General features: G+C 49.1%; 9 protein-coding genes across 9 annotated transcripts; 5 read left to right on the forward strand and 4 right to left on the reverse strand.

Moving 5' to 3' along the window:
* Nucleotides 1-1167: 1167 nt before the first annotated feature.
* Nucleotides 1168-1650, reverse strand: KY384_005455 (uncharacterized protein; the record flags this gene model as incomplete). Its single annotated transcript, XM_044813955.1, has 1 exon — nucleotides 1168-1650. The coding sequence occupies one exon, from the start codon at nucleotides 1648-1650 to the stop codon at nucleotides 1168-1170; it is 483 nt and encodes a 160-aa protein (XP_044669256.1).
* A 482-nt stretch (nucleotides 1651-2132) lies between these two features.
* Nucleotides 2133-5315, forward strand: KY384_005456 (uncharacterized protein; the record flags this gene model as incomplete). The annotated part of the gene is made up of 2 exons (XM_044813956.1): nucleotides 2133-2702; nucleotides 2757-5315. 2 exons carry the CDS (start codon nucleotides 2133-2135, stop codon nucleotides 5313-5315), a joined length of 3129 nt encoding a protein of 1042 aa, XP_044669257.1.
* A 475-nt stretch (nucleotides 5316-5790) lies between these two features.
* On the reverse strand, nucleotides 5791-7501 carry KY384_005457 (uncharacterized protein; the record flags this gene model as incomplete). Its single annotated transcript, XM_044813957.1, has 2 exons — nucleotides 5791-6803; nucleotides 7222-7501. The coding sequence occupies 2 exons, from the start codon at nucleotides 7499-7501 to the stop codon at nucleotides 5791-5793; spliced, it is 1293 nt and encodes a 430-aa protein (XP_044669258.1).
* A 1105-nt stretch (nucleotides 7502-8606) lies between these two features.
* KY384_005458 (uncharacterized protein) lies at nucleotides 8607-10349 on the forward strand (the record flags this gene model as incomplete). Its single annotated transcript, XM_044813958.1, has 2 exons — nucleotides 8607-8819; nucleotides 8868-10349. The coding sequence occupies 2 exons, from the start codon at nucleotides 8607-8609 to the stop codon at nucleotides 10347-10349; spliced, it is 1695 nt and encodes a 564-aa protein (XP_044669259.1).
* A 457-nt stretch (nucleotides 10350-10806) lies between these two features.
* On the forward strand, nucleotides 10807-11337 carry KY384_005459 (uncharacterized protein; the record flags this gene model as incomplete). Its single annotated transcript, XM_044813959.1, has 1 exon — nucleotides 10807-11337. The coding sequence occupies one exon, from the start codon at nucleotides 10807-10809 to the stop codon at nucleotides 11335-11337; it is 531 nt and encodes a 176-aa protein (XP_044669260.1).
* Nucleotides 11338-12918: 1581 nt separating this feature from the next.
* KY384_005460 (uncharacterized protein) lies at nucleotides 12919-15330 on the forward strand (the record flags this gene model as incomplete). Its single annotated transcript, XM_044813960.1, has 1 exon — nucleotides 12919-15330. One exon carries the CDS (start codon nucleotides 12919-12921, stop codon nucleotides 15328-15330), a length of 2412 nt encoding a protein of 803 aa, XP_044669261.1.
* Nucleotides 15331-15443: 113 nt separating this feature from the next.
* On the reverse strand, nucleotides 15444-19822 carry KY384_005461 (uncharacterized protein; the record flags this gene model as incomplete). Its single annotated transcript, XM_044813961.1, has 6 exons — nucleotides 15444-15585; nucleotides 15654-16197; nucleotides 16259-16960; nucleotides 17021-17294; nucleotides 17341-19075; nucleotides 19140-19822. 6 exons carry the CDS (start codon nucleotides 19820-19822, stop codon nucleotides 15444-15446), a joined length of 4080 nt encoding a protein of 1359 aa, XP_044669262.1.
* Nucleotides 19823-20941: 1119 nt separating this feature from the next.
* Nucleotides 20942-22220, reverse strand: KY384_005462 (uncharacterized protein; the record flags this gene model as incomplete). The annotated part of the gene is made up of 4 exons (XM_044813962.1): nucleotides 20942-21704; nucleotides 21751-21901; nucleotides 21963-22057; nucleotides 22111-22220. The coding sequence occupies 4 exons, from the start codon at nucleotides 22218-22220 to the stop codon at nucleotides 20942-20944; spliced, it is 1119 nt and encodes a 372-aa protein (XP_044669263.1).
* Nucleotides 22221-22499: 279 nt separating this feature from the next.
* Nucleotides 22500-24831, forward strand: KY384_005463 (uncharacterized protein; the record flags this gene model as incomplete). The annotated part of the gene is made up of 4 exons (XM_044813963.1): nucleotides 22500-22553; nucleotides 22589-22715; nucleotides 22879-23570; nucleotides 23617-24831. The coding sequence occupies 4 exons, from the start codon at nucleotides 22500-22502 to the stop codon at nucleotides 24829-24831; spliced, it is 2088 nt and encodes a 695-aa protein (XP_044669264.1).
* Nucleotides 24832-25341: the final 510 nt, after the last annotated feature.

Genomic DNA, 25341 nt, shown 5'->3' on the forward strand with positions numbered 1-25341 from the left:
CTTACTTTTATCTTTCGAACAAGGTATGTCTTGGGAATCCAGTCAGAGCATATGCGAAGAAAAGGGAGTGGAGCAATTGAAGAGCCGCTGTAAAGGACTTGGCTATTTCTGCACCTTTGAGCTACCGATTTGCACCTCGAGAGACAGAAGGATGACCTCTTCCATCCATCTAGGTAGATAAAGCAGGTCAAAGAATAACCCTACATCTGATTTGCCACAAGCTGGACAAGTTGCTGCTGTCAGACCTCTTCGCTCAGATGCTCATCCATGAAGCCTGGTAAGCCAGTAGTTCCCCACTGCGCTTAATGGGCAATTGAACTTGACCCTGAAGCTTTATTAATGGTGAAGCCTCCTCATCTACGCTCCCAGGGTCATCAGTGCAGCCTGTCTTCGCAAGTACGCTGCCTTTAGAGTTGATAGGCTACAGGATGAAAGGACTAGATTCATTTTGCTTCCTTGTCTCTTCGATGCAGGCGCTGCCTCTGTTGAATACGAGTCCAGTGGTAGTCAATAGTACCATTGGCAATGGAGGTCAAGCAAACCTAATCCAATCGGATCCAAGCAATGCCGACTATTTCAGGTATACCATTCCAGATACCAGCCTGACGATTGAGGGCCGCATTGAAGGCAAGTTGCTGAAATCTTTCCTTTCATCATTGTAGTAATGCTAAGATATCGAAATTTCAGGCCCGCGGGCGAAGCGAATCCCTCCGTCCATATTCATCGAACTCACAGATGCAGCCATAACCAAAGCTTGGACACACTTCTACGAGGATCCAGATTCCGCAATCAATCAAGGTTGGGCAACTAGATTGCAAGGGGTTGAAATCGAAGCTGAGGCATATGAACCCTACCCTCCGGACCCATTCCTCTGGTCAATGGTACTCGACGTGTTACAGGCAACGAAAAACCAGATACACCAGGTAGGATATAGGGAGAGTACCATTACCCTAATCCACGAACGGGAAGTCGAAGGGCGGGTAGACCAGACCGAAGTCGGTCATATCAGCTGGTCGATGCTCACCGATGGTGAAGGAAGTGGATCTGACATTTGGACCGCCTAGGATGGAAATTGTTGGCTTTACACCAGTGCGATCAGTATTGCAAAAGATAGGTACTCGGCGCCGATTCATGTGAGATCTGACCGCTAGCTGTGAGATATATCCATCATTCACTCTTGGCCTTGCCTTCTGGCTCCATTTGCTCGATCTGGTTATTTGGGTCTTTCCAAGCAAGAGCCACATATTTGGTATGACTACCTCGTGCAATAAGCTCACCCTTGCTCGAAAAGAAGCTAGAGGTCGTAAATGCCAGATTCTTCCCAAGCTTATCACAAATGACCTCTGCTCGAAGCAAGTCCCCAATTTTACCTGCTTTTAGGTATGTTACATTTAAATCCGTAGAGACACCTGTAGCATAAAGACCGTTTGAAGCAAGCGCAAGAGAGCCGCCCAAGTCCACTAGGCTTGCTATCGTACCACCATGAAGTGTACCAAGCCGGTTGGAATGCTGTTTCTGGATCTCAAGTTCGAACTTGACTTTACCGGGTTGAGCTGCACTTATCCTCAAATTATCAAGCAACAAGGGCTCAAGGCCAGAGTTGCAGCGAAAAGATTCCCACACAGAGCGGACGAATTTGAGAGCTGCCATAAGATCCGAGAAAGAGTTGAGGGGGCAGTGGAATGGAAAGGGAAGAATATGTAGGGCTGATAGTGTGTACCTTACCTTAAATCTTCAGGGGAAGTCTTGGCATATATCCAAACATTCCATGCCTGACCTCCGCTCCTCATTCACAATTCCAGCCACGGAAACACACTTTCTTTCCGCTCTTGCGCTTTCATCGTTCTTCTTTTCACTCATTTGTCTTGTATTTCGCATTGCTAGCAGTGCTCACATTCTTTTTACCTTGTTTCGCAAGCAAACCGCACGAGGTAGAGCCGTCATTTGATTGAAGAGGTTTCAGACACGAGCTCCCCTTCAACGCTCCGAACCGTGCCTCAATCCGTTCCCGATTTTCTGTCGATGCGGATCTCTCTCACTGCGCCATCGTCAGGACTTCATTCGCCAGGTGCAGGTCGATGCCTGACTCGAAACGTTCCTCGAAAGGCTTCGTCCAAATATCGGAAGCAAAAATGAATAACCCCAATGATGCAACGATCGACATACCTCTCAGCAAGGTCGAGACGAAGACGGGTGCTCGTCGACCATCGTGGGAAAAGCATCAGGCAGGGGCCAATGGCCATGAGATGAACGAAAAAACTGGATTCTATCAGCGCCACGTCGCCGGTCGACGAAAAACAGCTAAGAAAACAGGTCGTGGAGATGACGGAGAAAATGATACGATCACTCAGATGGGACATATCTACAACAAGATTTTGAATTTCTCCATCGTTACTCGCTATTTTCTCTATGTCCTCCCAGTGGCCTTTCTGATTTCAATACCGATCATCATCGGAGCTACAGCCAAACAGGATGCTACCATGGGAGGAGTCCGGATTGTTTGGATATTCTCTTGGTTACTCATCGTATGGTTAAGTTTGTGGGTCTCGAAGCTTGTGGCCAAGTTCTTACCCGCGATTTTCCAATTCCTGTGCGGCATTGTCAGCTCAGGCACGAGAAAATACTCGCTAGTAATCAGAGCTCTCGAGATCTATCTGTCCTTGTGTGGATGGGCTCTAACGTCGCTGGCGACCTTCATCCCCGTGGGTTCCCTTTTCGATGCTTTAGCCCCAGAATGTTCAATTGATAGCTTATAGGTGATGACGCACAATCCGACGCAATCTGCTCAAGCAAAAACCTATGCAAAAGATATTAACTCGCCAGACCGTGCAAAACACGACAACGCCCTGTTGTATAAAAACGCGGCCGCGATTAAGCCTTGGGAGTCCGTCGTACAGAAGACTCTAGCTGCGTTCCTCGTAGCGACTTTGATCTTGTTAGCTGAGAAACTTCTGATCCAGCTCATTTCTATCGGATATCATCGAACACAATTCAACGCCAAGATACAAGGCTCCAAACACAGGATACACTTACTCAGCCTCCTTTATCAAGCATCGCGGAATCTTTTTCCAGCATATTGCCCCGAGTTTGCTCAGGAGGATTATGTCATAAATGATTCCATAGAACTCGGGGACGGTCATGCGGGTCAGAGGCAATCCGGTTCGGCAACGCCAATGAGACTTTTGCAGAATGTTGGCCGATTTGGGGACAAGGTCACGTCTGTCTTTGGTAACCTTGCTCAAGAGGTTACAGGGAAAGAGGTGTTTAACCCCAATTCACCGCATTCAATTGTCGTGGAGGCTCTGGAGAAGAATAGATCGGCGGAGGCGCTGGCGAAGCGGTTGTGGATGAGCTTTGTGGTGGAAGGTAAAGAAGCGCTCTATCGGGAGGACATCGTCGAAGTTCTCGGGCCTGACCTTAACGAAGAAGCCGAAGAAGCATTTTCAGTCCTCGATCGAGACGGAAATGGTGACATTAGTCTTGACGAGATGATTTTGACTGTCTGCGAATTTGGGAAAGAACGGCATTCGATCTCAAACAGCCTGCACGATGTTGATCAAGCCATCCATGTATTGGACAACCTTCTCTGCACGGTGGTTTTAATCATGTGCATCTTCGTTTTCGTGGCGTTTTTGAACTCCTCATTCACTACCACGTTGGCGACGGCTGGCACGGCCATTCTATCTTTGTCTTTTGTATTTGCTGCAACGGCTCAAGAAGTCCTTGGATCTTGCATATTCCTCTTTGTCAAGCATCCATTCGATGTTTTAGATCGCGTCGATGTCGGGACTGATCAGTTGGTCGTCAAGCACATCTCGTTATTGTTCACAGTGTTTCAGCACGTCAGCTCGCACAAGAGAACCCAGGTTCCTAACGTCGTTCTCAATGGGCTTTGGATACAAAACATATCCAGATCTGAGGCCATGCGCGAGCAACTTCAAATCTTCATTGGTTTCGACACCACACTTGAGGATCTTCAATTGTTGAGAAACGAGCTCCATACCTTCGTGATGGAGAAGGACAATTCACGAGATTTTCAACCGGACGTCAATGTTGAGATCACTGGCATTGCCGCTATGGATAAGATGGAGCTCACAGTTGAGATTCGCCACAAATCAAATTGGGCAAATGAGACAGTTCGGGCAGCTCGACGATCGAAATTCATGTGCGCCTTGGTCTTAGCACTTCGAAAGATCCCTATCTATGCACCTGGAGGAGGAGGTGCCGCCCTTGGTAGCGTTGATCAACCTACTTATACGGTTGCAGTATCAAATGACCAGGCTGCCGTCAACCGTAAAAACTATGATGATACAAAGGACAAAAAGAGGCTCTACCCAAACAACAAGCCCGACGTCCCGGACAGGAGCGCAGACAGAGGTTTCTCAACAGGAGCGGATTCAACGGACCCTCGGGATTCGGCTACCCCTCCCCCTCTTCGATTTCGCCAGCCTCCTGCGTCTGAAAGCAACGCTCTGAATACCCTCAATTCAAGACACCCTGCAGCAGATACTGCTGATCATCCCAGAGATTATGTTGAGCCAACAACGCCAAAGTCGTTGGCGCGGTCGATCTCGGGGGCGACAGAGACGACTGACTTAGACCGTACCGCTTCGATCGAGGAAGTACGCGGAATTTTGCGTCGAGAATCGACGAAAGGGAAACGGAGGCAATCTGGGGGATCGGCGCCCAAGAAGATTAGGCCTATAGCTGAGCAGCCTGATAGACTTCCACGGCCTTACAATGGACCTGGTCTAGAGTATGATCCATACGCTTATACCTCCTACACGCAGGAGGGAGCTCCGCCCAAATACAAAGAGCCTGCCACCGATTCAAAGAACAGACAACCTCACGATCAAGAAATGCAAACAGCATGGCCTCAGCCGCCAACTACTACTCATAACCCCAGACCTTTGACTGATCAGCAACGCCCGCCTCCGTCTTCACAAGTACGACAGGCCCCTCCAATTGCCCCTCCACCTCAAATAAAGAATCCTACTCCTCCACCCAAAGATAGCGAAAAATCTTTTGGTCCTTCTAGTCAACAAATGGCAGGCCCTCGTACATTCACTAACGATCCGGCTCAGATCCGGGCACCTTCTCCTATTCGGAATCCCTTTCAATTACATGCGCTGAGGGCACAGGCCCAAGGGGTAGGTGTACCCAGGGCGGTGAGAAGTAACAGCCGACCCGAGAGCCAAGTCTCAACTCCAAGTAACGGGGCAGCAACCCCATCACAAGCTCGGCGGCCTGTACCCGGCGGTGGGAATGCCTTCGCTCCTAGAGCTCAATCACAGGAACGTTCCCCCCAGGGGTAATGATTAGGCCTGCTCGAAGCGATAGTCTAGGGACAAAGAGGCCGGAGCCTTAACCATATATTCGACGAACTTTTGAGGGTTCGTGGACGCGGCCAATGCATTTGTGTTCAAGTTTGTAGATATGATGTTTTGCCCCTAGAGGTGATCAAATTTAGCTCATGCAGGAAATGAGCGTCATGACGAGGGAACAAATAGAACATAGATGATGTAGGGCACATGACAAATATCAGAACATTATTGCGTACAAGTCAGCCTTGATAATTGACTGCTTCCTTGCTCTCGCTTTGCATGTAAGTACCAACTATCTAAAATATCGCCTCTCCAAACTACCAACAAGGAGTCAAGAATTGTGCTGACCAGCGGATTACAAGAAATGAAGGCTGCCGTTATTATCATCCGAGCACCTATATCACAAACCATTGACGACTCAGGCACACCTCGCAGATTAAAATCTTGCTCTTAGTTATTAATTTTTTCATCGAGCCTTCTCTACCACTGCGTCCTTCTCCAGCATCACCAGTTCGCCAGCCTCCTCCTCGACCCCATCCAGCTTCCTCCCACTCCCCTGAACAACCTTTATTTCCTCTTTCCGAACACCCTTATGCTCCTTAAATTCTCTTCCCGTTTCCAAGAATGGCACAATCTCCCGTCCCAAAGGTGATGCTTCTGATAGCCGTCGTCCCATGCCCGGAACTATTGTGATGTCATCGTGCTTTGTTTTCCCATCTGCAGTAAATTTGTTTTCCTCGTTCGGCATGTTGACGGGAGCGTCACGAGCTGTTTTGGAAGTCGCGGGGAATCTTGACTGTTCTTGGCGGGTGGGACGGCGGAAAATCACGAGGACGGCGCAGACAGACGTGAAGAAAGCTAAGCAGCGGGTGGTGCTGTTAGAACCGTTGTCAGTCCTGCTGGCAGTGGATTTTACGACGGAGGTGCCAGGTGGCGAGTTGTCAAAAGTCGTATCGGTGGCGGATACGGTGGTGGAACAAGGAATGGCAGAGCCGACTTGGGTGTTGAAGCAGAGCGTTGGTTTGCCAGTCGATGTAACTTCTTCTGAAGAGGAGCTTGAAGAGGCTGTGCTACTGCTCGAAGATGGCTGTGGGATCGTGGTTGGATCGACTGAGTACACGGTCGAGGATGGTGGCTGCGTTGTGAGTGTCTCGCAGATGTAGGACCAATGGACGTCGAAGCCGCCGGAATAGGTAAGGGGTGGACAATAGCCGGAAATTGTACCTGATTCGGAGACTTGCGCTATTGTCACTTGTATTGTTGTCGTTGGTGGGGGAATGATGAAACCAAAGGGCCATTGTGTGTCTGTCAGGTCTGCAAGAGCGGTTGTGCCAGTATAGACCGTCATGCTGTTGATCCCTACCGCGTTATCTTGTGTGTCTGATGATGAAGGCGATGAGCTTTGGGTTGAAGCCTGCTGCTCTTCGCTAGTTGCAGGTGCTGAGGAGGCTCCGGGATCGCTGGCGAAAGCATAACACCCTAGACCTTGTGGTGGGAAGTTTCGGCAATACGGCGCATAGCTAGGACAGCAATAATAATCTGTCTTGTTTGTTGAATTGCATTCCCAAGAGAAATTATCGTTACAAGAAGGTTGCGTGGGGCAATCTCCTGGAGGATCTCGTCGACAGCACCCGACTTGCGGTAATGGCAAACAGTCATAGTTCTCCCAAATGATTAGGTTACTCTAAAGGTGCAACTGGTAAAGGAGCGTACCTTGTCGCAACACGACTCGCCACAGCATGTTTCTCCGTCGAGGCACCAGGTAGTTCCGCAGCAGGTATTGTTCATGCCTTCTGGCGCACAAAAGACACCCTTTCCAGGACTGCCTAGACAGCAAATTGCTATCGAAGACTGAATGAGCCATGGGTAGTCGCAGAGACTAGATTGAGGTACCTACCGGTAAGGCTGAAACATTCGCAATTCGTATCATCGATCTGGGTCCTCTTGCCGAATCGTTTGCCTGGATACAGCCATGCCTCACCGTAAGTCACGTTTCGATATGTTGGTGGTTTGAAATCTTGCTGGCTTGTGAGGTTCGATGCGATGGCGGTAGGAAAGCGAGGGGCTTTGGCGTGTGAGGCATGGCCACTTATTGCTGCTATGATGCCAACGTAGGACAGCAGTATGCACGTGCCCATGAAAGGATTGATCTTAATCTGGGTTGGCAGGTACTGCATAGCTGCTTGCAAGAGCAGTACTGCGTGATGAGAAAAAGTGATAGTATGAGATAGACCAATGGATACGAAAGATATAGGGAACAAAGTAACCAAGAAGGCAGCAACGGTAGTACAGACTGAGAAGGGAAGTGAATGTGAAATGATGAAACAAGATGTTTGCTTGTCGAGCCGCTAGACTTGAGGGGTGTATACTCGCCGTCATCGCCTATTGATGAAGGTGTTAATAGGTGATAAAGTCTCAGTGGAGAAAAAAGCGCATCGCAAAGCATTTGTGACCAACGTTTACCAGACAAACATCTATAGCAGCTTCAGCTGGCTAGGACACGCATCTGTCTAGATAGTTCCAGCTTTTCCTACTACACTGCTGTTATTCCTGGGTTTCAGGCTAGGTCAGTGTGATAAAAGTTCACCGTTCACTCATATTCTCCTAGGGAAAGTAGAAGGCGATGTGAAGCCCCCATCCACCGTTTTGTTCAGAGGGCCGCTCTCTTTTTCCACGAAGACTTCAGGTTCTGCTCGGCCTGCTGAAGGCCACTTGACGAACACCACGTCTTCGAAGCAGCGCCGACGGGAGGCTTGGATACTCCTTCAGTGGCATTGAGAGCCTTGGCTTCCCATCATGGGCCTTTGGTGAGTGCTTGCTGTTGGACTATGTACGAAAGCGTCATCATCGTATTGCACACCACCTTCCGTGCATTCCGGTTCAGCAGCACTACGACTATCCTAAGGAAGGTAAGTCAAAGGAGATAGCTTCCGGGCACTGGCACCACTGCTTGTAGCTTGGAGCTTGTAGGTTGTGGCGTTTTGGGGGCTGTGACGGGCCCTATTAGGCTAAGTCGGTGCGCTAATCGGACGGGACGCATGTAATCATTACGCTTCCTTCCTGCCCGGGTGGTGGGCTTCCCTTCCGAATAGATAGAGCCGTCATACCGGCTGAGCATCGCATTCGCATTTCACCATCAGCATTGTCCGTGGCTGTCGCGACCTCATCTTTAACCGTTATTATCTTGCTCCTCTCTTTCTCTCTACCATGCATCGAATCTTGTTACTTCCTTACCTGCTCGTTACCTGACGTGCGCCACCGGCGACATCATCTCCTGTCACCATGCTTCCCGAACGCCTCCGCGCCGTGTTCCATCTCGCTGCCATCTTGTTACTGCCCTCCATTGCCCGTGGGCAGGACACAAAACCTCTAAATGACACCAGTGGCGCGACGAACAATGTGCAATTTACGATGGATACCACCATGAACATGCATCCCGCGGTCCGCCCACTAACAGATGACGCTGGACTCACTGGGGACCTCGACAAGCTTCAGGTATGGGCTTTTCATCCGAGTTACGCTCAGGTGACTAAATTGAGGTAGCAAATACAACCGGCGGGCCCCCTGTTCCTGACCACACCGGAAACTGTCAACAGCATCGAGCCTTCCTTCGTTTGCTACGTCAGCTGTGAGCCGAGTGATTACTCGGGCAGCAACATCGATTCTTCACGCATCCTCGGTTTGATTGATGACCAGAAGCCAAAAGCCATTGTGCTGTACAGTGCTTTGTCCAATGCCTGCTCCTTTGACGCGAGCAATGGCTACCAGTACCGTTCACTGTATACTATGCTCCTTTCAAGTGATTCGCAGGCCATTCTCAATGCTTTGAACAACAACCCGCAGAACGCAATGGCCAACATCCACCTCAATCAGTCGTCGGTCAATGGAACAAGTTCAAACAACGGGAATGTGTTAGGGAAGTCTCCAACTACCGCCGTCGCCATGATCATTCTTTACAGCATTACCGGTATCATCACGGCGCTGTTTTTGATAATCATCATAGTTGGAGCTGTTCGTGCGCATCGTCATCCCGAGAGATATGGGCCACGACGTGCGGTTGGTCGACCAAGGCAAAGCAGGGCGCGTGGGATCGCGCGAGCAATGCTGGACACCATACCAATCGTCAAATTCGGCGACAAAGATGATAAGCCCGCCGAGACCAACAGGGACGTTGAGCTTGCTGCCGCTAATTCGGATGCTCCAAACAACGCCCCGGATGCCTCGGACCAAGCTCGAGAATCTGGAGACCACGTTATGTCAGAGTCAACAGGAGAAGGACCGGATATGGTGAGAACAATATCCGCAAATGCAGCCCCGGATGGAGTAGCTCGCATGTCAAGCAATCCTATCGATGATGGTCTGGCATGCTCTGTGTGTACGGATGATTTTGTCAAAGGGCAAGACATCAGAGTGCTGCCCTGCAAGCATAAGTTTCATCCGGAGTGCATTGATCCTTGGCTACTAAATGTCTCGGGTACATGTCCTTTGTGGTATGTGCGGTATGCCCCCTTGCATCAATTACGCTTTGCTAATCCAGATGCCAGTCGTGTTGATTTGCACCCCACATCGACGGAAGACGATTCTGATATAGAAGACCACGTGCCTTCTCTGGAGACCCGCGATGTGGAGTTGCCCCCAGATGTGGAAAATGGTAATCCTGAAGCGAGACGGAATCGGCGCTCGCGAATTCTCTCCACCCTCAACATAGGCAGGATGCGGCAAGCCACCCCACAGGAACGCTTGGAAGCTTTGAGAACGCTTCGTAACGAAGGACAACTAGAGTCAGAAGCTCCAGAACGTCGACTGCAACCGGGCGGAGACGGGGCGATGAATCGATTTAGCCGACGACTGAGTCGTGCCTTGGGCTCACGACCAGCATCTGGTATTCAGTCACGACCCGTGTCAGAAGTTCCGATGCCTGCTTCAGATGTGCAGCCATCGACCGCTGCCGCGACTACCGAGCAAACAGAGCCAAGCTTGACAGTTCAACCGGATCCGAGACGGCACGGCTCTTTCGCTGGATGACAGACCGTGGGAAACGGCGTTTGAGAGATGCTTTGGCGCTATAGACATTCGGAGGGAAAGGCCGCATGCTTTATGAAATGACGTCGCAGCGATGATATGAATCTTCTCTCGCAACGTGTAGACGAATGTATATTCTGTAAGTAGTAGAAGATTCAATGCCTACAAGCAGAGCACTGGAATGGTTTTTTTTGTTTTAGCCGGCTCATCCGAGCGTTCGATATCCAACAAAACTACTTGCGATCATGTTGAGCAATCTCTTCTCGCGAACATTCAAGAAATGTCTTCTTCCCCTCATTGAAAGTGTCATCGGAAGCTCGTACAATCTTTGGTCCCTTAGGCCATTCAACACACTTCTTCAGGAGGTGCAACACTGCCCACTCGTCTATAAGTAACGAATTTCCACCATCGAATCTATCTTGCGCGCACCTCTATAACCCAAAGCAAGACTTCTACGGCTATGGGTGCCAAAACTCCTCAAGATAATACCCCGCGGCTTACTCCATCTCCCAACGTCATGCCTCAAAACCAACCAGCACAGATCGGCAATCCACCTTTTCAACACATGTCGATCGGTGCTTTAGCGATATTAGGAAGTGGCCGCTACAGCGTCCTCGATTATGGTCTCCTCACCATGCCCATTGTCATTCGCCATGGCAATGATAGTCAACACACGGGTATACCTGGGCACCAAGAACTTCATCCAACTGTGATGATCTTCAGCATTAATGAAACATTCCAAGGATTTGTCGCCGGCATCCAAGCTGCATTGCCAGGCATGGTTCTTCGCAACATCTTCATGACCACTGGGATCTCGTCTCCTCTAATAGTGACAACTAGCAATCTCACTGCAGTGCTGAGGCTCGCAAAGGAGGGGGGTGGAAAGTGTTTCCTCTGGATTGAACATGATGTGACTCCAATGTTGGGGGATATGCAAAACATCCCCAGGGCGCCTAGGGTCCAGCCAGAGCCGAAAGAGCAACAGGATTGACCAATTCTTTGGACAGCAGATAAGCAGGGAGGCAACTCATTTGCGTCACATGCCAGCTCACGTGTAATCTAAATGAGGCATTTTCATTCATGGCAAGTGAAACAGCCTAGCTTCCCTACCTGAGGTCATTCATTTTTAATACATGCACTACAGGCATACGAACGCTGGAAAGGAGAAATTTATCACTTACAATTCTTGAATTCGACACCTGTGTACTTATGAATGCTTCTGCAGCACAATTTTATTCTCTAGAATTTTCTATTCACTCAAAATTGACAAAACTGTTTCAACAGAGGTTCAATTTGCCCGAGTCCAAGAAAATGCTTCTACACGTATTTCGTTCTCAAGCAGCTTCATCTGACATTTGAGCCCCATTCCAGTTTTGCCTCTCCGAGGTCGAATCCTTGCATTAGATCTTGGCCCAACCCGATTTGCTCTAAATGGAGTTCGTTAATAATCACGCTGCTGTACTCCCTAGTTCGTGGAATTTGTTTTCGGTCTCACTGCTGATTGCGCCTGTGGACATAGGTGTTGATTGTTCGCAACATCGGGAAGCTAGCAGCGAGTCTCATATATGACTGTACGCAGGATTTGTTCGCAGAGTCTCAGACGCGGCAACAATGGTCACGTCGGAAGGCTCAGTCAGAGGGAGGGTCCAGATTCATAAAATTGAGAAAGAGCTACGGTGAAGGGTGTTCAAGGGACTCGATATTGTCAAACCCCGATTCAAACAGTCCTTCTCTCCGCTATGTTTGCCTATATCAATGGGAGCCGCTGCTGTCAATCTGTCAAAGCTCCTGACAAGAGTTTGCGGATCCGACTCGATAATTTTGTGACACACTTCTCTAAGAAAGTGAGCTCGTTCTATTTTTTTGGGCAAATTTCCAGCTGAGCAATGTGATTCAAGTGAGTGTAAGGCAAATGTTATCTTTGCAAAATTTGATCCTTCTCGCGTCGTTTTCAACCATGACTGGCATTTATCCTTATTTCGTTGGTTGAATTAAGGTCTCTTAATTATCTGTAGCCTTGCCACTTCTTCAGTTGCAAATCAGGGAATAGATCAAAGAGCAACCCTGTATCTGAGACACGTCATTCGTGACCATGTCTCCATTAGGGATACAAGATCAGCATCTCTAATATTGCAGGAGGTAGGAAATGTATGATACCACTTTTCTAGGCCAAAGCTAGTTCTAGGCTCATCCGAAGGTTGCGGGAACATCCGTGAGCCAATCAGACAACGGATGCAGAGACGCGACGGTAAATGAAGACATGGCCCAAATGAGCCTCAGTCTTTGCGATAGCCTGACGATATCTAGCTGATTCGGTATTTGGGTTGTCATGCCGCCGAATGAGGAGGTCAGCGATCTACTGGAAGCCCTCGTCCACAATCATCAATCAAAATCCTCAAGGATCTCGTCTGACCAGCAGAAAGTGTCATGTTCCCAAATAATTGCGAGTACGACGTTAAGTCGTACCAACCAATTCGAAGTATACGCCCACGTCGAGGGACTTGTAGAGAAGTTGAGAATTTTAAATAAGGATGAAGTTGCAGATAATCTCCACAGTAAATATCAGGACCTAATGCTCCAAGACTGGAAATGGACACCCGAGGTACTCTCGCTCTTTCTTCTTCTGTCACACAGTCCAGCAAAGCGGTCACGTAAAGAAGACGGCATTCTACTCGAGCCCGATGAGCCAAAGTCCCTTGTGGACGAGTTTGCAAATGAAGAGCCTATCTTCGTCGAAGAGGACACTGGGCTCTGGAAGAACGTGAATTTTGGTGCCGATGGTTCCGATGACTCCGACGGAGGTGAAGCGGCCTTTTCGGAAGAACCGCGCGAGCAAACGATCTCGGAGTCTTCATTTGTACAGGAAGCTGATCCTGAGCCCGAAACTCTGATTCTACCACACATAGAGACGGACGTCAATATCTTAATCCAGCATCAATTGTGGAGGCAAGGGGCGGAGGAAAACAAAGGCCGAAAGCATGATCCTGAACAAAGTGAGGTCTCCATGACGGAGCTACAGACTGTTCGAGAGATCATTCACATGCTTCTTGATTTACCTACGACTATCTTTGTTGAAAAGTGTAACGGCACTACTATTGAGTGTCGAGAGATTTCTATTAAGCAGCTTTCGCCAAGTTCAGTCAACAGTTTGCTCCAGAAATTCTCTCTCCTGGGTGCTGAGCTAAGACGAGTCCGGCACTTCGTAAATCGGAAAGAAAATGCGCACCTTGTTCAAAGGTTTCAGTCCCTGCTTAGCTATCGGCTCAAGATTATAGATGATGCCTTAAACGAGTTGCAATCAAGTATTCTACACTCAAGCGTAGGCTATGTGGTCAGTTTACTAGATCTGTATGAGAGAGCATCCCAGATAACCCGATACATCCGCCATCTGATTCCTACATTGAGAGATTCTAGAGAGGCGCATGAATTACGAAAGCCGTTTGGTATATTAGAAGGACTCTTTGATGCTACCTGTGCTGCGCAGAAGATGGGTGACGCTGATCTATATGACTGTGCAGCAAAGATCTTCCTCGGATGCTTCACGATGTATCTGAAACCCCTGCAAAGCTGGATTGAAAGCGGCGATCTTGACGAAAATGACCAAGAGATGTTTATCAAGAGAAATAACGTTAGTGTGACAGATGATTCTGTATGGCAAAATCAATTTTCTATAAGGAGAAATGGAGGTGGCGCAGTCTTTGCTCCAACGTTTCTTCATGTTGCAACTTCTGAGATCTTCAAGGCAGGTAAGAGCGTCTATCTCTTGAAAATCTTGGGTCAGCAGTCAGTCAAAGAAGACGTCGGTAGGCAAAGTGAGAATGCAGGCATGTTGTTTGAGAACATCTGTCGACAAGATGATTCCAACCTGCTCAGCCCTTTTCCCGAGCTCTTCGATGCAGCTCTTAACGCCTGGATCACAAGGCACCATCTGTCTGCTTCAACCAGACTTCGCCAAGTGCTGGATCAAACCTGTGGCCTCAGTAGCTGCCTGGACGCCTTCGAATATCTTTATTTCTCCAAAGATGGTATTTTGAGCAATCTCGTCCTCACGCCCGTCTTCGACCGTCTCGATGGCCACAAAAAGCACTGGGACGACCCAGTCATCATCGCTGACCTCTGCCGGAAGTCGTTTGCAAACATTAGCGCCATCAATGTTGAAAATGTCAAGGTGAAGTCGGGTCACGTAGGCCGAAGACAGCTTGGCCGGTCAATGAACATCCTCGAGAGATTGGACATAGATTATCAGCTTCCGTGGCCTCTTGCCAACATTCTCCATCCATCGTCTGTTTCTACATATCAGCGCATCCTAGTCTTCCTAGCTCAGCTTCATCGGGCCAAGTATCTGCTTCGCCTCTACAAGCTGCCAATACAGAATCGATACCGTTCCACAGCAAGCTATGTGCACACTCTTTACAGCTATAGTAGTCGCCTCCTCTACTTCACCAATGCGATGTTAACTCACCTCCTCATCATGGTATTAGATGCTAATACTGTAAAGATGCGACTCGACATGGCACAAGCAGAAGACATCGATGCAATGATCTCGATTCATCAAAAGTATATAGCCAAACTTGAGGATCAGTGCTTTTTACACAAGAAGCACGCTTCCCTCAAGCAAGCGATCCTTTCAATCCTTGATCTTACTGTCCTTTTCTCCGACATCGTTGCGACAGTCGCTGAGGACTATAGCCCAGATACCGGGGTTCGCACGAGTGAAGGATCTGTATCTTCAAGTGATGATGAGGACGATGAAAACAGATCATCTGGCCAATTTCAAAGAGCTAGAGAGGGGAGTGCACTGAATGGCCAGGGCTCGTATCAAGGCGCGGCCGCACGAGACGCAAAGCTCAACAAAATACGAAACACCTTCAAGCAACTGCATGCATTTATCACAACGTCGATTACAGGTTTAAGCAAGGCCGACGGCGCCCCCTGCTGGGAGGTCTTGGCCAGTAGCCTGTTCAGTGGCAGGTCAGGAAGCTGAGGCAGGCTACCTCAACAATTATCTCGAATGTTGACATATTCGACGCTCTTGAAATGCCTCCCATCCGATCTTCTTCTATGTTCTACAGAGAGGTTTACATACGCAGCATGGTGCTATCCAACCCATCGCCTAGCGCTCTTAAATAGCCTCGCCCAGGGGCCTACCTCTCCCCACGCCTTGGCCCGGCCATCAGGGATCCAACTTCCAATACCGCTAGCAACGGTTCTCTCCGGATGTGGCATCATTGCAAGGACCCTATCACATTCGGTTAGCACTCTCAACCCAAATGCGACTCGTTTTGGAGAAGAAGGGATCAAATGTACCTTCCGTCGCTGCTCATAACTCCAGCTAATCCATTAGGTGAGCCGTTTGGATTGAATGGGTAAGTTTCTGTAGGCTTCAAATCGTTATCCAAGTATCTCAATGGCACCATGCCGCTATCGAACAACGCCTTCGCTGCTTGATGCTGGTCTTGAGCCCCTGCAAAGTGTGCCCTCCCCTCTCCGTGGGACACTGAAATCGGCAGTTGAGATCCAGCCATGCCGAAAAGGAATACGGACGGTGCTCTTGGGTTTTCTTTGATTTCTACCATTGAGTAGCGCGCCTCAAATTGTTCCGAAGTGTTCCTCAGGAACAAGGGCCAAGCGGCCGTCCCAGGAATGACATCGCTCTCGGCGGCTAGCTGTGTCAAGAATTGGCATCCATTGCAAACGCCGACAGTGAATGTGTCAGGTCGCCCAAAGAAAGCCTTGAATTCTTCGCGCAATGGCCTGTTCATGAAAACACTCGCTGCCCAACCTCGACCAGCTCCCAGGACATCACCATATGAGAAACCGCCTACGGCTGCTAGTCCTTGAAAAGATGATACTTAACAGATGCAAAAGTCAGTGAAACTATCGTATCTAAATGAGAAGGCAAGCCAGCTTACGAGAGACCCGACCAGTCAAGAGATCACTCATATGAACATCAACCGCGGTGAAGGAGGCTGTCATGAAGGCAAAAGCCATCTCTGGCGCCCCGTTGCAGCCCTGCTCCCTCAGTATAGCAACCCGAGGTCTCTGCGTAAAAAGTCGATCTGTCAACTTAGTCTTGAAAGGAAGGAGGTCATCAGTAGCGTCGAACGTCAGATTGTACGACAGACCAGGGTCTAAGTCGTTGAGGATAGAGGCAAATTCAGCGTCAGCACAGCTCGGATTGTCGCGTATGCGCTGCATTTGATGAGATGTGCTGGACCACAGCTGTTGTAGCTCGCTCCGCGTTTTGCGGTAGACCAATGTCGCTCCGTGGTAAACGGTCAAGTTTTGACTCGAAGCCCCAGTGACACGCCCGATATTCTTTATCAGTCCTGATGGGGGGCCGCACGTCGCAAAGCAGCGCATGAAGTTCGTGATATCCCTCTTACGTACCTGAAAGACTGCTGCGAGCTCTTCTGTGAATAGTGTTGAGATGACATCCGAAGGTTCATTCCTGCAGAACTCGTCAATCAAGAGTTGAACGCCACACCTACCAGCGAACATCATTTCAGCGATTGCTGTGAAAATTCCGCCGTCTGAGGAGTCGTGATAGGCCAGGACAACGCCTGATTCGTGGAGCTGTTCGATAGCGTCAAAATAGTCTTTCAGCAACTGCACTACAAGTTGTCACATTTCAGCGGGCGTAAAGTCCAATTGGACATGGAAAGCCTGCTCACCATCGCGCAGATCTGGCGCCTCATCGCCAATTTGACCGAAGACTTGAGCAAGAGCGCTACCACCAAGTGCTTTATGCCCTGCTGCTAAATCGACCATCAAGAGTACTGTTTCACCAATATCCAATTCTTCAGGGCGGCGAAGCTGCGGCGTCCATGTATTAATTATGTTTCTCGAAATGCTGAAAGCTGATACAACTAGTGACAGAGGTGCAATGACTTCCTTCGCTTCAAGCGTACTTCGATCTCTCCAGCTCATCTTCATCGAGGTAGAGTCCTGGGGCGGTCAGCATAGTCCAACCTTGAGAATAGGGGACGATTACCTTGCCAACAGGGATACTGATCTTCAGGTCTTTGCAGAGGTCCGTGGCAGCTTCCACTGCTTCATAGATTGCAGCTCCTTCTCCCGGATGCTTGATCGCTGACATCCAATTGGCTGACAGTCGAATCCTCTCAAGCCCATCTTGTAGGTCTGCAGCTGCTATATTACATAGTGACTCTGCAATCGCCATCCTCGCTGAAGCTGCAGGATTTATGAGCGCAATAGTGGGTTTCTCACCCATCGCCATCGCTGCCCCAGTCTTGATGCCTGCTTTCAGGCAAGTCCCCGTCACGGCGACGTCGGCGACAGGCACTTGCCATGGCCCGACAAGCTGATCTCGTGCAGTCAAACCACCAACGGTACGATCGCCTATGGTAATGAGGAATTGCTTGCTGGCAACAGAGGGGAGCTGAAGCACTCTTCGCACCGCTTCCTCTAGGAAGCCGGTCTGCAACGTTGGTAAATACTTTCTCAGGCCAGCATCGAAGGGTTGCAATCCGATTTTCCTTGACTGGACTTTTTGATGGAGCTTGGGGGTTTTGCCAAAAAGCGTGTCCATGGGGAGGTCGATAGGAGTCGGAACTTCCTTGGAATCTGAGTCGCTTAATATCAGGCGATGATATTTTGATTCATTACCTTCTAAAGTCCCTACGATCGAGTATCTCGCTCGTTCTCTATCTGCGAGAGCTGTGAATTTGTCTATTTTGTCTGACGCAATAGCTAGAACATATCTCTCCTGGGCTTCGTTACACCAAATTTCCATGGGGCTACTGCATCCCGCGTTGTCGACATCTCGTAGCTCAAAGCTTCCACCCAATCCTGCATCATGACACAGCTCTGGCAAAGCATTGCTAAGGCCACCAGCTCCAACGTCATGAACGAAAAGGATTGGACTGCCATTCCCCATTGCATTACAAGCATTGATGACCTCTTGAGCTCTTCTTTGGACTTCAGCGTTACCGCGCTGAACTGATGCAAAATCTAGTTCAGCAGACCCTTCAGTAGAGGTAACTGAAGACGCACTCCCACCCCCGACACCTATAAGCATTGCTGGTCCTCCAAGGACAACAGCAAAGCATTTCGAATGTACAATGTTCGGATTCTTTATACTGTGCTGTGGACGAACCGTACCGACACCCCCTGCGAGCATGATAGGCTTGTGATAGCCCCGAAGTTCCTCCTTACCATCTTCAAGCGACAATTTTGTCAAGAGTGTTCGGAAATAACCCGTGAGTGCGGGTCTGCCGAATTCATTATTGTAATTACTACTACCAATTGGCGCATCTAGCATTATCTTCAGGCTAGAGGCCACATGATGAGGGTGGCCTTCATTTCTTTCCCATGGCTGTTTATGGTTCGGTATATTCAGATCCGATACACTGAAGCCGCAAAGTCCAGCTCGAGGAGAAGATCCTCGCCCGACAGAACCTTCGTCTCTGATCTCGCCACCAGACCCAGTGGCCGCACCTGGAAAGGGGCTTATCGCAGTTGGGTGATTGTGTGTTTCCACTTTGATCACATGATGAACTTGCTCGGAATTTCCGTTCCACTCGCCGGAAGCAGGATTGGGCGCCAAATGGAGGGCATCTTCAGGACCACAGATCACAGCAGCATTGTCACTATACGCAGAAATTGTATACTTCGGGTTCTCCGTATGTGTGCTTCGGATCATGCTAAACAGCGACTGAGGCCTTTCTATGCCGTCAATTGTCCACGAAGCATTGAAGTTCTTGTGCCTACAGTGTTCAGAATTGATCTAAAGAGGTCAAAGATAGGTCCCCAATGTTTTACATGGGTTACGTTACTTGAGAGAACATACAGAGCTCCACATCTCGCGGATTTCTGGCGACTGGGCCTTTGTCTGAGTATGCGTCGATCAAATATTCGATCTCGGAATCGTCTAGGGCTAATCCCATCGCCTTGTTGGTTGCCTGTAAAGCATCGTGGGGCAGATTGCTCCCCCCATGCAGATCAATAATGGCGGCAGGAGCAGGCTGAGGTTCCGCGAAAAGCACATTAGGATCTGGCCAGCTGCTCAAGAGGACTTGGGTCATTCGATCGTAGAGAAGGTCGTGTGCAAGGTCAAGATTCACTTCTCTATTCGATGTGATCACCACATTCACAGCTCGCTCAATCCGCTTGATGGAGCTTTCGAAGTGGGACACATGAGCGATGTTTGTTGCTTTACTGCTCCAAGGTGATAATGTCCGAGGGACAACAAAGAACTCCTTAGACGAAGGGTTGAGATTAGACACGTTATCAGAACAGGGGTTCGCTTTCGGTAGCAGCTTTTTCAGCGCCTCGACATCAAGGTCGACTGGTTCGTTGGCTCTCAAGGGTTCTCTCAGGGGTTCTCTCAGACTGACGAAATGGATATAAATGGCATTGATTTCATGTGCGTCAAGTCCTAGCCGCCTGGCAATCTCTGCCTTTCTAAACCCATTATAGACAGATTCGCCCGGGAAAGCTAGACATTGAGACATATCAAAACCCACATCGGGACTTGCAGATCATTCAATACTCAGTTGAGGTGACGAGTAGCTGTGAATATCATGCAACATGTTTAGCGAGGTCCAATAAACATTGACGAGCACTCAAGGGATATGGACAATTGAAATGTGCTGACTGTGCGGCTCTTCTCAAAGTTCATGGAAAGACGGGAGGCTAGCTAATCTTATCGGATTGACGCTAACTCCTCCAAGGCTTAGAAGCTAGCATGTTCGTCCAATTGACGGTCTTCATGTCAACGTTGGGAGATAGAAGACCTACTATTGAGGCATCTCCTGGGAAGTAGAGCCTTATCATTACCAAAAACGCTATGGGAATAGGACTGGGCAGGACCCTCTTCGAACTGACCAACCCGTGGACCAAACATTTTGACTTATGCACGATATCCTTTACAATGGCCACAACCTTTCGCCACTGAATGTGGCTGCCTCCCTCCGCCTATCTGATACGTATTCTTACTTCATCTCTCAGCGGAAAGCCAGATGTTATGTGTTTCGTTAGTTCTGCCAGAGCTCACAGTTTGACACCTGGTCTCCTTAGAGATGATAGTCATATCGGGTATCCTGTAGCTGGTTGACCCTATGAAAAGGTGAAGTTTTTCGTACAATACCATGTTGAATTGTCCATATGCGAAATACCTGCTTTTGGGTATTAATTAGGAGCAGAACGGCGTTTGGTCCGTCCAAACTACCATTCCAGCTCAAATCCCTCTAGATGCCAGAACCTCTCTGTTTCTTGTAAGGTTTTGCTTTTCAACCCCACCCTCCCAGTTTAGGGCTGCTTCTTCAGGTTCTACAGCTTCTGCCATTTCATACGTCGAGGTTAGCCTTGACAAATCCAGGGTGCAGCATCGCAACTATTACACCCTTAGCCTTCAACAGGTAGTCACGAGGTCATTAAAGTGTCACCCTGTGCAATCATCGAGCAGCTCTGGGTCATATACAAAGATAAGGAGTGCCTTTGCAAGTTTGGGACATGAGGCATGGAGTCACAAAAATGAGCGGTGCACCTGAATAAGGAGAAGCTGGATTCATATGCTGCCGCATTGGGTATGCTTGACTGCTCTAGCGATCTTTACGCTCACCTTCAGTAGCCTAGTCCTCACGTAGCGTAGCAGTAAATGTGGCGCTTGGCGCCTCTGGCTTCTTATTCTTCACCTTTTCCTGGCCCAAGTGCTGATCCCTAAAAGCCTTCGCATACGGGTTCAGCTTCAAGAGCACTTGTCTGTTCTTCAATGGATTCTTCTTCTGCACACGATATCGCTTTGTTCTTGCCTCTCCTTTGGCTGGACGGACAACAGCTTGCACTTCGGATGAATTAATGAGCCGGCTGATATCTGCATTGTGTACGATAGATGATGGTAAGAGGAAATCTTTCTTCAGATCCGACGGGGCGGTTGTGGAGCCGTACACGGTATCGAGTGCAGCAAAGGCCGAAGAAGTCCAGATAATAAAGCGACCCAGGTGTCCGCCGGGAGCTAGTTGAAGTAGATTGAGGGAGTAGACGGAAGACGTTTCAATACCAGGAATGTTGCGAAACGCCTTGATGAGCTCAGTACCGTCCTCATCAGGGTTGTAGACGATCAAAGGACCTCGGCGTTGACGGTGTCGGCGCCCTCGCAATTTCCCTTTTCCGGCTCGAAGTTTGCGAGACCCACGGACCCTGCTCAAGTCCGGACCAGCGCCAACGGCAGCAAGAATCTTGAGGGCTGCAGATGTCTTTGCAATTGCCGCGCCTTCGAATGCTTTTGATGAAACCACAAGGGGCACTTCCGGCACTGTTGAAATTTGATGACCACGAGCGAGGAGGAGAGAGGGGACTGAGGATGCGGCAAGGGCAGAAGTAACCGCGAATCGCCTGGACATATATTAGCTAGATCTTTCCCAAGTCTCAAGAAGCGTACTTTTGACCAAGGTTGATCTTCTGATGCCACTTTCTCCAAACCTTGGTGGGTGCAAACATACGACCAGAGCGGCACATGTTCCCAAACGCGGCTTGGCCAGCTCGGTGGGTACCACCACCAGATACACGAGGGATTCGAGCAACCGCACGACCTAATGGGGAACGATTGTCATCTGCTTGCCCTTGCCATTTTGTCTCAAGATCCTGACTGACCTGTTCCCCACGACTCCGCCGATGTCTGATGACCAGCCTTTTCGCTCACAGCATATGGCTGTCGCTTGTTTTTCGCCATCCCTGAGTGAACTGTCCTGTCATAAGGTGAGTGATTGAAATTGTTACTTCGGATCGGAAATAAGCGCACTGGACAATGTCGGGGCGGATTGGAGACCTGAAGACAGCAGGTAGAGGGATTGTCTCCTTCAACCTGTCGCCCTCCGCCGAAGCGATAGATACGGTGGGGCGAGTTGCCATTGTTTCAGGCGTTAAAAATGTCGATTTGGGTGATGCGATTGCTTGGATCCTCAATGAGATGGTAGCGCAGAACGTGTGGGTGATGTTCGAATTTGCCGCTAAGGCAAGCGAGTCGGGGGCTTGGCAGAATACGTGCCAAGGCTTTACCCGTCTAGCGCTGGCGATGACGTAGAGCTTCAACAGCTGTCGATGTTCCAAGTTTCAACTTCAGCACCTCAACGCTATATATGAGCAAATCCAGCGTTCAAGGGCAAAGCCGAACTTTGGTCAAGTGTGATCATGTCACCGCAGAATGCGGCGCTCCATCCTAACTTTGCGGTCGACTACGTGATCGTATATCGATTTTCCGATACTGGTTCGTTAAATAGCTGCTTGAAGAAGCTGCGTTGACAATTGACGCGCACATAGATAAGGCAAAAGCTGCAGAAGGATTCGAAAACCTTGTCAAGTCATTGGCAAGAGTAGGGTTAGCAACAGAAGTCCGCAACGGTGAAAGTGCTTCTCTTTTGGTATTCGTCAAAACCGCCTCCCACCAACGCCTGAGCGATGCTGTCTATCGTTCCAGGTAGGTGAAAACAAAGACATTGTGCGAGAACCCTCTTCTTATAGCTTGGTAGGGTCAAGGATTGGCTTCATGGCGTTCAAGCAGCTCAACCAGATAGAGAGACTCAGGCTACTTTAACAAGTCAATCAATGACGGACGCAGAGCGCCTGCGAATTGTCTACCATATGATAACCAACTCCCGAGAAGAAGGGGGTGCAGGAATAACACCGAAGCATGGCGAGTGGAAGAATGTTGAATCTATATTTCCGTTGCATGACCATGCATATAACAAAGAATGGATCAAGAAGTGGTCGAAGTCATGGCTATTGAATGTTGAAGACCTGGATGAGATTCGAGATCGACTTGGGGAGAAGGTAGCTTTCTACTTTGCGTTTACGCAGTCATATCTCTCATTCTTGCTGTTCCCGGCCGCCTTCGGGTTCTCCTCCTGGGTTTTGCTTGGCCATTTCTCGCCAATCTATGCCGTCGTCAACGGATTATGGAGTGTCATCTTCATTGAGTACTGGAAGCACCAGCAAATCGACCTCGGGATAAGATGGGGAGTACGGGGCGTCTCAGCTATACAAGAAAAGCGCCGGGATTTTAGCCATGAGAAGGAAGTCAAAGACCCTGTCACGGGAGAAGTGGTGCAGGTTTTCCCTGCTACGAAACGTCTAAGCCGACAGCTTCTCCAAATTCCCTTTGCTATCATTGCCGCTACTGCATTGGGCACGATCATTGCTACCTGTTTTGGTATTGAAATTTTTCTATCGGAGGTGTACAACGGGCCTTTCAAGGGCATCTTGGTAAGAAAGTTCATGACACGTTGACAGCCCTGCTCACGAAAAGCAGGTTTTTCTCCCTACTGTGCTTCTGACAACGTTGATTCCCACAATGTCGACTTTACTGACCGAAGTCGCTACGCGTCTGAATGAGTATGAGAACTGGGAGACGACAGATAGTTACGACTACGCTATGACCTCAAAGATCTTTGTACTCAACTTCATTGTATCCTATCTGCCAATATTTCTGACCGCCTTTGTATACGTGCCATTTGGCAGTCTCATTGTGCCGTACCTCGACGTATTCCAATTGACAGCTCGCCCGTTTGCGACAGAAGACAAACAACTCGAGACCCCTAAGACTGGCTTTCAGATCAATCCCGAAAGGCTCCGGAAACAAGTAATCTATTTCACAGTCACGGCGCAAATTGTCAATTTTGCGATGGAAACGATCGTTCCCTACGTCAAACGCAGAGCCTTCAGCAAATATCAGGATATGAAAACAGAGCGAGCAGCAAAGAAAGGCGGCGCTTCTCCTGGGGCTGGTGCTAATGATACCCCTGAAGAGGCCGAATTTCTGACGAGAGTGCGCAAAGAAGCTGAGCTTGATATCTACGACGTGACTGGAGACTTGCGTGAAATGGTGGTGCAATTTGGATATCTCGCTCTCTTCTCCGTGGTATGGCCGCCAACAGCGTGTTCTTTCCTCGCGAATAACTGGGTCGAACTACGCTCCGACGCGTTCAAAATATGCGTGGAAATGCAGAGGCCAACGCCTTTACGAGCTAGTGGTATCGGTCCATGGTTAGATAGTCTTGGCTTTCTATCCTGGGTTGGAAGTATTACAACAGCCGCGCTTGTCTACCTCTTCAGTAACGATGGATTGGGTCCAGACGGAACACCAGGAAGCGTACAAGGCTGGGCCTTGCTGTTTGCGATTTTCTGCTCCGAGCATCTCTATCTACTTACCCGTTGGGCTGTCCGGATAGCGATCTCAAAACTTGATTCTCCTGGCATGCAAAAAGAACGGGCAGAAAAATTTTCAGTTCGAAAGCGCTATTTGGAGGAAATCTCGGCCAATGATTCCCTGGAGGTGCCTCCACCTATTGAAAGTGAGCAGATCACACGAAGCTCATTGGAGGAGGACGCGAGACAGGAAACATTGAGGAGCAGCGGACCAGTCGATCACTTCTGGAGTAGACAAAGAAGTTGGGAAGAGAGTGCTAAGGTCGGGAGCAAGCTGATTGCTCAGGTGGCACCACCTGAATCTAAGAAAAGCCAGTAATTGCGAATATCAGAGGTATTGATTTGCTAGCGTAGCCTTGTCGCAACATGTGAATTGGCCTCACTATATCTACAATCTCGACCTGGTGCTCATTGATGTCTCACAGCATTTAGACCTAGGTATCTCAAATAGGAACTTGGGAATCACAGCCGCTAGACGAGTAACATCTTCAAGCTTCTCATCTTGCACGACTTTTGTTGCCAAACCATATTGCTTGCAAAGAACCCTTTCTCTGCTCATTCCCTGCGGAAAGCCAACCTCCGTACTCAGCGTGAGCACCTTACAGCCCGAAAGGTAACTTAGGTATATTGAATCAACTCACGGACCCGATAGTATCCTAAGTGAATAGACAAGAGATTCTAGAAGGGGTTTCGGTAAGCGTCGCCCCAAAAGCTGCCAGGTAGAATTCTCGCACAAAGGAGCCCTTTAGCCCAATTATATTAAGTCCGTGGAGCTGAATATGGGTAAACCATGTAGAATATCGCTCAGTTGGCCACTCAGCGCGCTGGA

The sequence above is a fragment of the Bacidia gigantensis genome (genome assembly GCF_019456465.1).
Source record: "Bacidia gigantensis strain McMullin 20006 chromosome Unknown contig_245, whole genome shotgun sequence".
Taxonomy (NCBI): domain Eukaryota; kingdom Fungi; phylum Ascomycota; class Lecanoromycetes; order Lecanorales; family Ramalinaceae; genus Bacidia; species Bacidia gigantensis.